This window comes from Hibiscus syriacus, unplaced genomic scaffold (assembly GCF_006381635.1).
Source record: "Hibiscus syriacus cultivar Baekdansim isolate YM2019G1 unplaced genomic scaffold, ASM638163v2 tig00116951_pilon, whole genome shotgun sequence".
Taxonomy (NCBI): Eukaryota; Viridiplantae; Streptophyta; class Magnoliopsida; order Malvales; family Malvaceae; genus Hibiscus; species Hibiscus syriacus.
Genome location: NW_024063482.1, coordinates 4,702,810 through 4,717,414, shown reverse-complemented (window position 1 = coordinate 4,717,414; position 14,605 = coordinate 4,702,810). Strand labels below are relative to the sequence as shown.

Here is a 14,605-nt window from a genome sequence, read left to right as displayed (position 1 = left end):
ATATATATCCCGAAGGACCACGTAGAATTTGTCCCGAAGGACCGCGTAGTCCCTCTACTCTTGGCATGCCAACTATACCTATAATTCTCATCTACATAAATTGGGCATTCACAATTCACATAGTGTATCTCATAGACATATTATTTCTATACCTTTATCACATAGACATATCATTTTCCATACCTTTATCACATAGCTCATATAACTTTTCCTACATATTCATGTCACATAATGCATATGGTATGAATTCATATCATGTTTCATAGTATGAAATGAATCATATATCAATGTATTAAATCTAGACTTATCTCAAGTCTAGAACTGAATATATTTCTATAATCATGTTATACATAATGCATCCCTTAATGTATCGATGCATCTTCAAAATTTGTCTTAGTGCATCGGTGCCCATTCATAGTGTATCGATGCACTTGTCCAGAATAGGCTATTTTCACCCGAAATTCATCAATACTTCAACTAAATTTTCATGTATAAAATCCTTATTATGCCACTAAACTCATCTATAACAACTTTAACTAATTTATATCATTCCAACATTTTATAATCTCCCATATCTCATTCAAATTCTTAAAACTAAGAATCATACCAAACTTTCCATGTTATCAAAACTTAATTTTAACACTTATAACTTCTTATTCACACATATGATAAGTCAAATTCAACTTCTAAATCCATTTATATATCCTTATTCAAAATTTCACTTATCCACTTTCTATCTTTAATCATTCATAACTTACAAATCTTTGAGTTTTTATAACCTTTTTTCATCTCCATCATCTTTCCTAAAGCTTCATGAATCAAAACCGTGCTTGAATTTGAAGGATTAACCAAAAGAAATCAAACTTACCTTGGGCTTGGGTGCTTCACGTTTTGAATCTGATCACTAAATTCTTAAAATTTCACACTTTGGTCACTAACCCGGTATTGAGGATGTTACAGGGTTTTTGGGTTTAAACGCTTAAAATTCTTCATTTTCTCAACTCTCAAAATTGCTTCAAAATCAACGAATCAAGTCGGAATTAGATCATTCTCCAACTTCTGATCCTGCTAACATCATTAAATTCGTGCAAACAACATCTCATTCTCACAAAATTCGAAATTTTCAAGGTAATATTTCAAAAACCTCTGTTTTATTGATTTTTGAACTTAGGACTAGTTTTGATTAGTTCTAAGATGAACTTTACATCGGGCATTGATTATATGATGATTCTAAACTAGATTTTACAACCACTTTCGTCAAAAACACATAAGTTTTTAAAATTTTCTTTGAATTTCAGAAAAAAATCAAAATTTATTGTTTTAATTAATGTTTTTGATTCAATTATGTTGTTTTCATGAAAACTATACATATTATGATCTTCAAACATTGTTTTTCCAAATAGTTTTCAAAACTTTGCCCATTAGGATTCGGTTTAGAGAACCTTAAAATATTGATGACTCAATTAAGTTTTGGGATTGATTGAATTGCATACATGTGTTTCAAATTTGCAGGCTACCTATCCTATTCTGATTCTTGAACCATGCCTAATCCTAAACGACCTAGGACATCGTCTAGTCGCTCGAGTCAAAACCAACCTCCTATTCCTCCACCTAATCCAAATCCAAATGACCCAAATATGATTATTATGAACTCTTGTTTCAATGTACCTGGTTGTAGACAAGATCTCTACATAGGTATCATACTTGTTTTAAGTCATACAAAATCCGGGAAGAGCGTATCCCTTCAATCCAAGCTATGGAAGATATGAAATTTAAATATCTTCCTACTCTTAAATCCTGGAAGTTTGATAAACTCTTTAAACTCAAATATATTGTTTATCATCAATTTGTCTGCATCTTTTATTCCAATCCGGTATGTGTTCAAAACGAGCGTCGAACTGAAACCATAGGAATTCGATCTTATCTTTTAGGTCAATTCATTTTTATTGACTCCAACACAATCGCTACCCATTTTGGACTAGGTAACTTAGGTTTATATAATGAAAAGGAGACTATGGCATCACCCTATAAGTCTAAGGATAACGTTAGTACCTTATGATCTCATCACAATCAATTTCTATATTTGATGATCTCTTGGTGGTTTCGATCATCCGGAGGTAGGTACTCCTCTCTTAGGGTCATAAATATATGGTGGATACATTGTATCCAACATAACAAGAAAATAAATTTGCCACAGATTATTTTTAGTGAGCTAGTAGACACTATAAACACTGTCTCTTCTAAGAATGTAGAAACTTTAGTGTACGATTGTCTTCTCAGTAACTTGTTTATCAAACTCGGTCTTAGGGTCAATCTTGATATTCCAATCTCTCTCCAGAACCAACTCAATCTCACTTCTTTAAAGAAATAAATATGGAAAAAGGATAAGGAAACTAGTCAATGGGTTTATCGACCCACTGACCAAACACCGGGAGCAAGCTCTTCACGAGCTCTACCTCCTCTAGCACCGACAGCGGATGATGACCCAGAGCTTCAGCAACTTATGCAAGATATCGACGATATTGACGATGAAGCACCTGAGGACGCCTCGGCACAGAAAGAGGATCAAGTGCCTTCATACTTTCGATCATTCTTGGAGACATTTGATCTACGGTTTGCATCCATTGAGTCCCATCTCACTGCTATGGAGGCTCAACAACGGGAGATGAACGAATGTTTAGATGCGCTCACACTCGAGATGCGAGCACGTTATCCTCATCCTCATCTCGATCCTCCTTTGGATGACTAGACTTATCTTGCTTTAGTTTCCTTTGATTGGATTTCAAACTTAGTGCTAAACATTTTGATGCCTTTGAATTGTTTGAATTTGTTATGGATGTTGAATGTTTAAACTTGAATGCTTTAGATGATTGAATGTAATATATATATATATATATATGGTTTGAATTTTCAATTTGAGCTTAATATTTATTTAATTTTTGTATCATTTACATATTAGTTGCATTATGACCAATTTTGTTATTTCACATTTGTTTATGAATATTGATTTATGAAACTAATTGCTAACTTTTCTCTTGATTTTTGATCTTAGCAGCTTAAGCTTTAAATTTCTAAATATCAATTGGCTAAGTTTTCAAAACCCTTGTTTAAAAATATTTTAGAGACTTTTTTATTTAACAAAAAGGGGGAGAATGTGTGTTATAGTAAGGGGGAGTAATTTTCAAAATTGATTATAAAATGATTTTCTTAAAAAATCTTAAAATTACTCAAATGTTTTGTTATATCAAAAAGGGGGAGATTGTTGAAAACATTTTGATGTTTTGATATAACAATTTAAGTATAAATAAATTTTAAGATTTTACAAATCATTTTCAAAGTATATTTGATTCATCATTTGAATATCAAAATATTACTCCAAGTTTTTCAAAGTTCAATTTCAATCCTTACTAAAGTGTAAAATTGTGTTTTATACTTCAAATATTTTTGAAAAAAAGTATTTCGAACCAAAAACGAGCCAAAAATCAATTTTACAGAGTGATGTACCGATGCACTCATTTGATGCATCGATGCACACCCTTTTCGAATGCATTTTGTGTACCGATGCACAAGCCATGCATCGATACACTCCTGAATATTTTGAACATCGAATGCATTTTGTGTACAGATGCACAGACCATGCATCGATACACTCCAGGCTTGTTTGAAACATCGAATGTAATTAGTGAATCGATGTACCCCAAGTGTACCGATGCACTAAGTCTTCCAACAGTCGAAATATTTGAATTTTACACATAGTGTACCGATGCACCTTGGTTATGCATTGATGCACCATACGCTCCCAACTGTTTGATTAATTGTTTTCACACACTAACGGTTCTATTGACTCCACTAATGATCCCCAACATTCAGAAGTGATCCAAGGAGTATTTAAATAAGCTTAGGAGCCATTGATCAACAACAATTAAGAAGAGAATAGAGAGAATAAAGAGAAAGCATCAAACCTCAAGTTTGAGCACTTCAAGCCTATTTTTCATTCAATATTCATTTTGCTTTCAAGAAAACCGTTTGTGCTCTATTGTATTTATCTTTGAGTGTTCTTTCGTTGTTCTAGAATTGTGCAAACAATATACCTTGTGAGGTTTTTCTTGTAAGTTTGCAAATTTGTGTATTTCTCTTTGGGAGAGAGTGTGCTCAAGAATTTTAGGTATAATTCTTGAGGGAGTTGTAAGGTTACTCTTTGTCGTCAAAAGAAAAAACAAATTAGTGAATTTGTTGGAAAATCCTTAGTGTGGATAACTAAGGTAGTGGATGTAGACTTTGGTTGAGAAAATCGAACCACTCTAAATCTTTGTGCAAATATTTTCAATTTTCTGCAAAAGCTTCCACCAAAATATTTATTACCAATTCACCCCCTCTTGGCCGATTCATCTATCGATTAACTCAACACAATGTTTGTTTGATCACATAAGTACAAATTAAATTGCACTCATCTGATTCGAATTGATTCTAATTCTTCGATTGTTCCGGAACAGAGTTACATTCAATATCTACATAACCATACATTGATACATATCAGTAATCCAAACAACATATTGTAATCTTTCATTTCTCGAACTAAGGAAAAGATCTATTTCCATTTTCCCTTTGAAGTGTATTGATACACACTATAAGGTATCGATACATCCCTTCACTGGTGTATCGGTACACTGCCTATGTATCGGTACACAAATTACATTCAAAATTTTCATTTAAAGGGTATATCGATACACTTATTACATTCGATGTTTTTCGTTTAAGAGTGTATCGATACCTATTGAATGTGTACCGATACACCTTGCCCAGAAATCTCATTTTAAGCACGAAATTTCACTCCTTTCAGCTTCAATACTTCATGTTTCATTACCTTTCATATTATTAACTCAAGTATACATACTTATACCAATTTCTACTCATTCAATACATCCTTAACCTCAAAATCTCATCCTCCATATGGAAATCAATAATCATACCAAATTTTTAATATGTTCTAAATTCAATTCTATCACTTCATATCTCTTAATTAAGCTGATGACAAGTCAAATTTCATCTCAAAGTTTCTTTATCAGCTCTTTTTTCAAAAATTCATTTAGAAACCTCTTATCTTTAATTTTTCATAAATTTTTCATCTTTTGGTTTTAAGACAACTTAAGATTTCCTTAAGCTTAAGGGGGCGTTTGGATGGGGGAATACGGGATTCCCATGGGAATGGAATCCATATTCCCCCGTTTGGTTAGTCGAGAATCTCATTTCCGGTAATGTAAGATTACCAATAGTGAATTTTTTGGGGTATATTACCGGGAATGTCATAACCTCCCTTTCCTTAGGTATTGTTGGATTACCGGTGTTTTGGACTAAAATGCCCTTAATTTTTTTTTCAAAAATATCATTTTTCTGTCGTTGAATAATAAAAATTCTACGAATGTTAAATTACAAAATTATCCTTAAACTATTTTAGATTTACAAAAAAAATCTATAATTACAATTTTATATGAAGTTCAGGTATTAAAATAAAATTTTACCCTTTAATTAAACATTTTTATATTTTCAATTTTGTAAAAAAAATTATATAAATCTTATGAATTTACATTTTTTAAAGAAAATATATAAATATTTTCCAACTTGTTAAAAAATATATATATAATAAGGACAATTAGGTCAAATATACATTCCAATAATCTTTTATTCTTTTAACAAAACACGGCAATCTTAAATTCCTGCTAAACCAACCAAACACAAAATACAACATTCTCAGTAATCCTATTCCCTGGTAATCTTACATTCCCACTGGTAATCTTACATTCCGTGAACCAAACACACCCTAAGGATCACCTAAGGATCATAAATGAACCTTTAATTCAATAAATAATCAACTAATTAAGAAACTCACCTTTTGCTCTTGAAACTCACTGCTGAAGAAGAAAGGAGAAGAATGAAGAGAACTCTGGAACTTTGTTTTTCTTTTCCCCAATTTTTACGTGTATATATCTCATCCTTATCACCTTTTAATTCATTTATTGGTCAAATGACATTTTTCCCTTTATTTCATTTAATAGTTACTAACAATCCTTCATGACATATTTTCCAATAAATTCTAGAACTATTCAATTATTCTTTTTTAATCATCAAATTCTAAAATTTTATAGTTTAGTCATTAACCCATAATTTGGGATGTTACAAGTTGTATATTCACAACGTTATACACATATGAGTTGTGTATTCATAACGTTATGCCCTAATAATAAATATAAAAATAAAGGATTGTTGTTTACTATACAAATTATTTAAGATTTATTTTAATAATTTATCTTAAATTCTAAAACTCTATCTCTTAAATAAAAAAGTCTACACTTAAACTTAAATTTAAAATCTTAAATATTACAAATAATATCAAAATAAACAATGTGAAGTAAATCTCACCTAACCTATGTTTTAAGAAATATTCTTAAAATAAATATTAGAATCTTTATACAATGAAACAACTATTTCTGCAACTGGACAAAATCAAATCTTGTTTTCTCGTGATTATCATAATCACGAAATTTGGATTTAAAAACCCACATAGTTATCGCATCCTTGTATAATGAAACAAATACATGTGTGATTGGATAACATGAACTTTTCAATATTTCAATTTAATCCTTAAACTACGACTATCATTCTAAATTAGTCCTCAACCTTTTGAACATTTCAATTTCATCCTCAAACTATGACCTTCATTCTAAATTGATCCTCAATTTTTTTTAACATTCCAATTTCATCCCAAACTATATGCATATACTAATCACGTCCCTTGTTAATAAAATCATTAGGCCAAGTTATATTATTACATGTTTGTAAAAAAATTAGGTTAAACTATGATTCAAACTAATTACATATTTGGATGAAATTGGGGATGAAATTAGAATATTCAAAAGTTTGTGGACCAATTTAGAAAGAGGGTCATAGTTTAGTGATGGAATTAGATTGTTTAAAAGTTTAAAGACTAATTTAGAATGTGAATCATAGTTTAAAGATGAAATTAAATATTCAAAAATTGAAGAATCAATTTAAAATGAAGGTTATACTTTACTGACATATGATACAATTAATTCATATAAAATCAAATTCGGTTTTCCCTTGTAAGCATTAAATTTGTCTGGGCCTAAGGTCTAACTACCCAAATCGACTTAGGTCTGACTAAACCTAGCATCTTAAACCTAAATCGAGACATGCATTATAAGCCTATCAGAACTCCACCAGACCTGCTCAAGATTTAAGTCCAAGCCCAATTATCGTCAGATGTAAGGTTAAGTGAGCCAAGTCCCCTTTACTTACCTAAATCTGACTCAAATCTAGATTTAGACCCAAACTTCATCTTACCCGATTAAGTCGTTCAATCCCCTTTTCCATGAATCTTCCAGCTTCTTCTCTGCTCCATACTTGAAAAATCGATTGGATTTATATCTTATTTAAGCCCTACTTCAACAGTATCAGAGGAACACGGAATCAAAAGGTAAACTTATTGTTTGACCATAACTATCTCTCGAGAACGAGAAGTTTTCTCAATGATTCGAACGGTGAATGAGCCTTATTCAACGTATTGACCAACATACTTCTAAATAACTCGATCTCTTAATTGAACGAGATAATTTTCGTTGTAACCTTTATAGATTTACGAATTTTTGGTCATTTTTTTTTATAAAATGAAGGTCGAAATCAAATTCAAAACATCTAAAGGATACAATTAATGAAATTTAGGATCGAACGACTATTATTGATGATGATAGAACGACGACGAAATATTAGAATTGTGACTTAGCGGACACTAAACGACGATCGATTTTCTAGAGAGATAGCAGCGAAACGAAATTAAGAGAGGGAAAAAAGATAAATGAGGAAAATAGTTAAAAAAATCTATTCAAACTTCTTATAATATTTGTTTTGGGTTGACTGTTCAGACCCCAAAACGATATTAATTTGAGCGTTTAATTTGTTATCTTATCTGTAACTCAATTAGTCCCACTTAAAATCAGGGAAGACTCGTGCTTTTTTTTCACATGTTTGCGTAAAATCACTCATATTTGCATTTGTTTTAATTCAATCTTTTTTGCATTATTTTATTTCTTTCTAGCCCTTTAATTTATGTTTAGTTCAATTAAATCCTATCATGTTATAGGATCTGGAAATTAGGTTTCATTTTATGATTTGATATTTTTGGACTGAGTAACTTCAATGTGTTTCAATTTAATCCTAATCTTAATGGCATAGTTATAATCAATCATAATAAGTTTAGTTTCTTTCAATTAGGTCCTTAGTTCATTAAATTGGTTAATAATCAAGTCTAATAAGCTTAGTTTCTTTCAATTAGGTCCTTAGTTCATTAAAATAGTTAATAATCTAGCCATGTAAGTTTAGCATCGTTTGATTAGATCCTAAATTTGGCTAATAAGACTGGCTTTAATATCTTAATTGATTATAATTTGGCCCTTAATTAATAAATTTGGCTTTAGTTTACTAGTTGACTTCAATTTAGTCCTAATCCAATATTTATAATAAGATTTTAAGCCTTGAACGTCTAATTATTTTCAATTCAATTTTAAGCATGTTTATTACTTTTACTTTATATTTGGTCCTAATCCGATTGAGCCAGGGGATAATCTTAACAGGCAAAGAGTTCTGATACACACAAAACAGAGTATTATTGTAAATGAAGTTTTAATTTACATCAATGTCGTATAACAAAACTTGATTCCGTCTAAAAGTAAAGACGGAGAAAATTCCAAAGAGTTTGAATTTTGACATCTATAAATGGAATAAATTAGATTGGGAGGATTGTCCCATGATGAGCCTTTGTAAAACCGGATCCGAAATAGTCGATCAACTGATCAAGTACCGGTGGTTAAAGACAATCCCAACGAGTTGAATTAATATTAAGAATAATATAAGATTTTATTGTTTTGATTATTTATTTCTTCCTATTTCCAGATAAAAAGAGTGAACTCAGACAAAACACATCCACCAAAGGAACATTGAGAATAGGATTAACTTTTGTGACACTACTCTTCTTATTCTGCCTCTGATCATTACCTTTTCTATTTCCATGACCGTCTGGTTTCACCTTTGGAGTTGAATGACATGATCTTGGGTTATTCCCACTCGAATTCCAATTCCGATTCATTGATCCAGCACCTGTTCCAGCCACCCGAGGTCGGTGTTTCCGGTGTGGTACTGGTGGCTGCTTCTGTTGTTTCTTGATTTGAAGAGGAAGGATCTTACCATCGGCGAAAAGCTCGTTAGCCGATGAATGGTAACACTCTTGATCATCGAAACTGTTAACTCGAACATCGAATTCGAATTCCATGGTTGAATCGGATGGCACGGAAGTCGATCGGAGAGGAGGGCAGTAGTAGTACTGTTGCGTTGATGAAAACAAATAATGGGAAAATGAGATTCTCGGAATTGCTTCAGCCATTGGAGAAATCCAGGAACGTTTTTGGATGGAAACTGTGGTAGTATCTATCATATATAGATAGAAAGGTAGTTAGCGAAAGAGATACGTACGTATAAAAATCAAACTACCTCAGCAGGAAGTAAGACGATATTTAATTAAAGCAAGGCACTAGACAGCTGCATGGAAGAAAAATATTACTGTTAACTCTAGAAGGTTTGATTTTGATCAAACTCTTAAATAAAGAAAATTGAAATTAAGGAAGCTTCTTACGAGTATGTATCAATTATACACATGTATTACCTTATAATCACTCACGTACCATTAAAACATTTGTTGATGCTTGTAATTAATTTTTTAGACGTTGGTTTTAATTGTCCGTTCATACACACTTCCAATATGTGGCAAATCAAACAGTTCATCGGCAGGGTAGGCTAGAAAGAAATTAAGAAATGATTTCCCCATTTGTTAATGACTGTATTGAAGATAAGAAAAACCATGAATCTGCATGCCGTTTGGCCATTAAGTCTAATCTTAATTAGGGTTGGTACCATATTGAAGAAACTGAGCTGTTGTTCTTAATTATTCTGATGCAGATTTTATACTATTTAAGTTTATCCCTCAAATTTTATTAATTCATTCTTATCTAAAATTTTACGAATTCACCTCTAATATAAAATCTTACATTCGTCATGAACCGATCTCTTACTGTTATGTGGTTTACAAGTGCATGGCAAAGGTTTAGGCGAGCAGGGTGACAGAATTTCTGCCAAGCGTTGTTGGTGGGAAAACCGATCTCTTACTGTTATGTGGTTTACAAGTGCATGGCAAAGGTTTAGGCGAGCAGGGTGACAGAATTTCTGCCAAGCGTTGTTGGTGGGAATCGGTCAAATTTCATCCACGGCAATAGCATTTCTTGCACAAGAGATAGTAAAGGCCAAGGGGATATGGAAGGAGAAATTTGTCATCATGGACCAAGTCATGATTTTATTTTAGAAGAAACATAATTATATTATCAAAAATTGAAATGTTAAAATATAATTTTATCCTTATTTCAGTTTATTATATAATTTGATTGAATTATCATTTATTTTACAAAATATTAACTTTATATCTTTAAATATTGAAGGGACTAAAATTGATATCTAATCATCTAGAGAGTGTCACGAGAAGATGCGACTCTCGGCTAATTTACGAGAATAATACTCATTTTATATTTATCTATTTGAATGGTATTCAAACAACTTTATTTAGAAAGGTTTCCTTTTAACAAAAGTGCCAAAAATATAAAAAGATGTATAAACTTTATTAAAAAAAGGAGTAACACACAATATGTGTCAAACACATAATTGCAAAAGTATGAACCGGATAATTAATAATGTATGCATATATGTTTTGCCTTCGATAATTGGATAACTAAATGTTTAGGATACTATATTTAAATACTTGAAAAAAAAAATTGTATATAAAGAATGTGAGATTTGAGAATTTTATAGTTAAAATTTGTTGATTTTGAACTGTCAGAGACAAATCTTGAACTTAATCAAACTCATATAAATACGACAATCAAAGAAAATTGTCGCCTCCTGAATTACTCGAGATCTCAATTGAACAATTGTCTTTGACTGTCGTATTGATATGAATTTGACTAAATTTAAGAATTACTTTTAACATATCAAAATCAACAAATTTTGACCACAAGATTTTCAAATCTCACATTGTTTATGTATATGAGTTTTTCAAACGTTTATATATAATTTCCTAAACATGCAATCATTGAGTGATTATATACAAGGTTTGTACACGCACACCGCAATTGTTGTATGATCAACTCGTGCTCGTGTAAATGCCTAATTGCACTAAAAAAAATAAAAGCTAGGTACCTAATTGTATCATTAGAAGTTGGATATCTAATTGTACAAGGAAAAAAAGTTGAGTACCACATTGCGGATAAATACCAAAATTGGGTACTAAAATTTGTATTCACCCTTTATTTTTCCATTTGCCATTACCCATGTTTTTAGCCTGACGGACAGACATTTGACCTAGTATTGCCATGTCTTCACCAGCTACAAGACCGGCAAGTCCTCTGGACAAAACAAGCACAACACAAAATACAATACAAAACTCTGTAAGGAACGCGCAATTCTAATTTGATTGGTTCTTTACCCTGTCACTGCCTGCTTTTTGATTGTCGAAAGAAAACACTTTAAAGAAGGATTAGAAAATAATCGTTAATTTTGGTGGAAACTCCATAGTTATGTTTGTTTGAAGGATGAGAGATCTAGTCAAAAAGAGGATTTGGTTTTGCTTGTTAGTTTTAGTGTACATAGTTTCTTGTTTTGGACAAAATGTTGATGGTAATTTGAAATAGATTAGAAGTTTAAATAGTTATGGGAAGATTCATTGCAGTTGCGTTTCATGCAAAAGATATGGCATTCTTTAGATTTGAATTGGTTGTCCTATCACCTATGTTTGCTTGAATTTATGATCTGACCTAGTTTCCCCTCTTATTAATATTATTGTAGCTATGGAGGACCTTTCTATTGACGCCGTTTAAGCTCATTACGGTATTCTTGCATGAAGCAAGTCATGCAGTTGCCTGTAAACTTACCTGTGGTCATGTAAGAGCCTCTTGCCTATATCATTCACATGGCATATGAAGAGTAAAAGTGTAAAACATGTTTTTAATTTGATCATGAGAGTTTGACTGCATAATGTTTATTCTGCTTTTTAAATTGTGTTTTGTGATGTTGGTATGAGATGGATTTCTTTAGTTCTATTGATTAATGAACTCAGTTTTATGTATTTTGTAGTTATGAAATACGCTTTGTATTATTTTAGGGGGGGAAATGATCAAGTGCTTGAATAAGCTTCAAATGTTCACTGGTGCCCTACCAAAAGTGATTTGAAAAGAATTGCAATTTTTTTTGAGCTGGTCTAAGTTAATGTTAACTCATCTGGCTGATGTCTAGTTTTTGGATTATAGTCTGCTCATTGATCAATGTTCCTTTTACTTATGATGTAGATTGAAGGGATCAAGGTTCATGCAAATGAAGGCGGAGTAACACAGACACGAGGTGGTATATATTGGGTGATTTTACCTGCCGGATGTAAGTATTTTCGCCTCAGAACACATCCTCGTTTTCATGGTATGTTTCATGACAAATGCTAGAAGTCTGTAGTGAAGACGTTCTTGTTTTATTCACGGACAGATCCATTTAGTCTTATTAGGACAAGATACAGCTCTTCCGCAACTATTATTGTATGTAACCGCCTAATCGGTATATGGATGCATTAGGACATGATTTAAAGCTTGTACAAATATTGAATCATAAGGCTTTGTTTACCTTTTCCCTATTATAATTAGTTTACCATTCATTTTTATTTTTCATCTCATGCAAGTTGCTTTTTAGTAGCATTTATGGTATACAATTGCTGTTACTTTCAGATCTCGGCTCATCATTTTGGGGGATGGCTTTAATTCTTGCATCGACAAATCTCCTCACTGCAAGAATAGCTGCTGGTTGTTTTCTTGCCGCTCTCGTTGTTGTGCTCTTTTATGCTAAAAATGTAAGATGTCCAGGAGATTATTTCCTGATAAAAAAACAGCATTCATATAGAGATGTTGGTTTCTGTATTTCCTGGTATAGTTTATTTTCTTCAATGAGCACTTTCAAACTTTTAACCTGTGATGTGTATGATTGCTCAAACAGTGGACACTTCGGGGACTTTGTATCGGTGAGTACCCTTTTAAACTTGTGATAACTTGTAATTTTATAACCATGAGTTGAACTTGAGGTGCTAACAATTTTGTCATCCTTGTATTCGATTCCCCAGGATTTATTATTTTCATTGCACTAGTTTGGTTTTTGCAAGAAAGGACAACAGTTCGGATTCTCCGTTATGTCATTCTCTTCATTGGTAGAGGCTTTCTTGTTATACTTTCCTTTTCATTTACAAAGAATAATCTCATTCTCTTGTCTCTTCCACGAAAAGAAATGTTGCTTATTTCTTATTTTGGAAATTGCAGGTGTCATGAACAGTCTGTTTTCAGTCTATGGTATGTGTCAGTGTTTCTGCTTCCTCTTGACATTTCTTTCTTTCGTTTATTTGCTCGAGCCAATTGGTTGTTATTAGAGTTAAGAATCAAGTTTGAAGTGACTTGAATATTATCGTCACAGACATCTACGATGATCTAATATCTCGAAGAGTCAACTCCAGTGACGCGGAGAAGTTTGCAGAAATCTGTCCTTGCCCCTGTAATGGAGTTGGATGGGGATTTATATGGTGAGGAACCGACACTTGAAGCATCGACTGTTTTCATTATTATTTCTGTATCGCCGCTCACATTCTTTTTCGAACACTGCTTGCAGGGGAATGATATCATTCATATTTCTTGGTGCATCAGTGTATCTAGGACTTATCATCTTATCTTGACCCGAGGTACAGCCTGCTTCTCATCTCATCATTCAGATTATTTCGATTGTTGTTAAGTCGAAATGTGTTATTTATTCGTATTATTAGTAATCTACTCCGATCTGGTCTTACATGAATCCTTCTGATGGATGTTTATTTACAGTCATATGACAGAAGCTTATGATTCGTGATTCAGAAGATTGGTTAAAAGTTCATCTTGGTAAATAAATGGCAATGTATTTATTGTACATCGTTCAGCAGTGTATGATTAAAATGGTGTAGGCCATTTTTCCTGCATCGGAACATAATGTATTTATCGGTGATTTGATTCACCATTCATTCAATCTTTGTAAACCTGTCATTTGGGCTCACATTTCACTTTAATTTTATAATATAGTTGCAAAATGTGTTTCGGTTGATTCATTTTAATTTTTCCCCCGCATGAAAACTAAAATAAAATAATTAAAAGTTGATGAGATGAATATAGGTGTAAATGAGATAAGAAAGATTACAAGCTACTCGAATTTGATTCAATCAAAACTCAATTTGAATGAACTAAACTCGAATTGAATGAACTCAACTCGAACTTGAATTTGATTTGAATTCTTAGACTTGACTAGAAAAATTTATGAGTAACTTGAAAAACCAATATATTAAAAATTAAATTTTTTAAATTAATTTATTAATAATATTAGCATTGATATGTTATTTTCTTAATTGGAGTATAAGACTTTCATATACTTGAAGTTCAAGTTTGAA

At 31.9% G+C, this 14,605-nt stretch overlaps 1 protein-coding gene and 1 pseudogene across 1 annotated transcript; one reads left to right on the top strand and one right to left on the bottom strand.

Moving 5' to 3' along the window:
* Positions 1-8,895: 8,895 nt before the first annotated feature.
* LOC120189040 lies at positions 8,896-11,683 on the bottom strand. The gene is made up of 3 exons (XM_039192380.1): positions 11,679-11,683; positions 11,440-11,516; positions 8,896-9,495 (listed from the first exon to the last, which is right to left on the bottom strand). The coding sequence occupies exons 1-3, from the start codon at positions 11,681-11,683 to the stop codon at positions 8,945-8,947; spliced, it is 633 nt and encodes a 210-aa protein (XP_039048311.1). The 3' UTR covers positions 8,896-8,944.
* Positions 11,684-11,778: 95 nt separating this feature from the next.
* On the top strand, positions 11,779-14,106 carry LOC120189038 (annotated as a pseudogene).
* Positions 14,107-14,605: the final 499 nt, after the last annotated feature.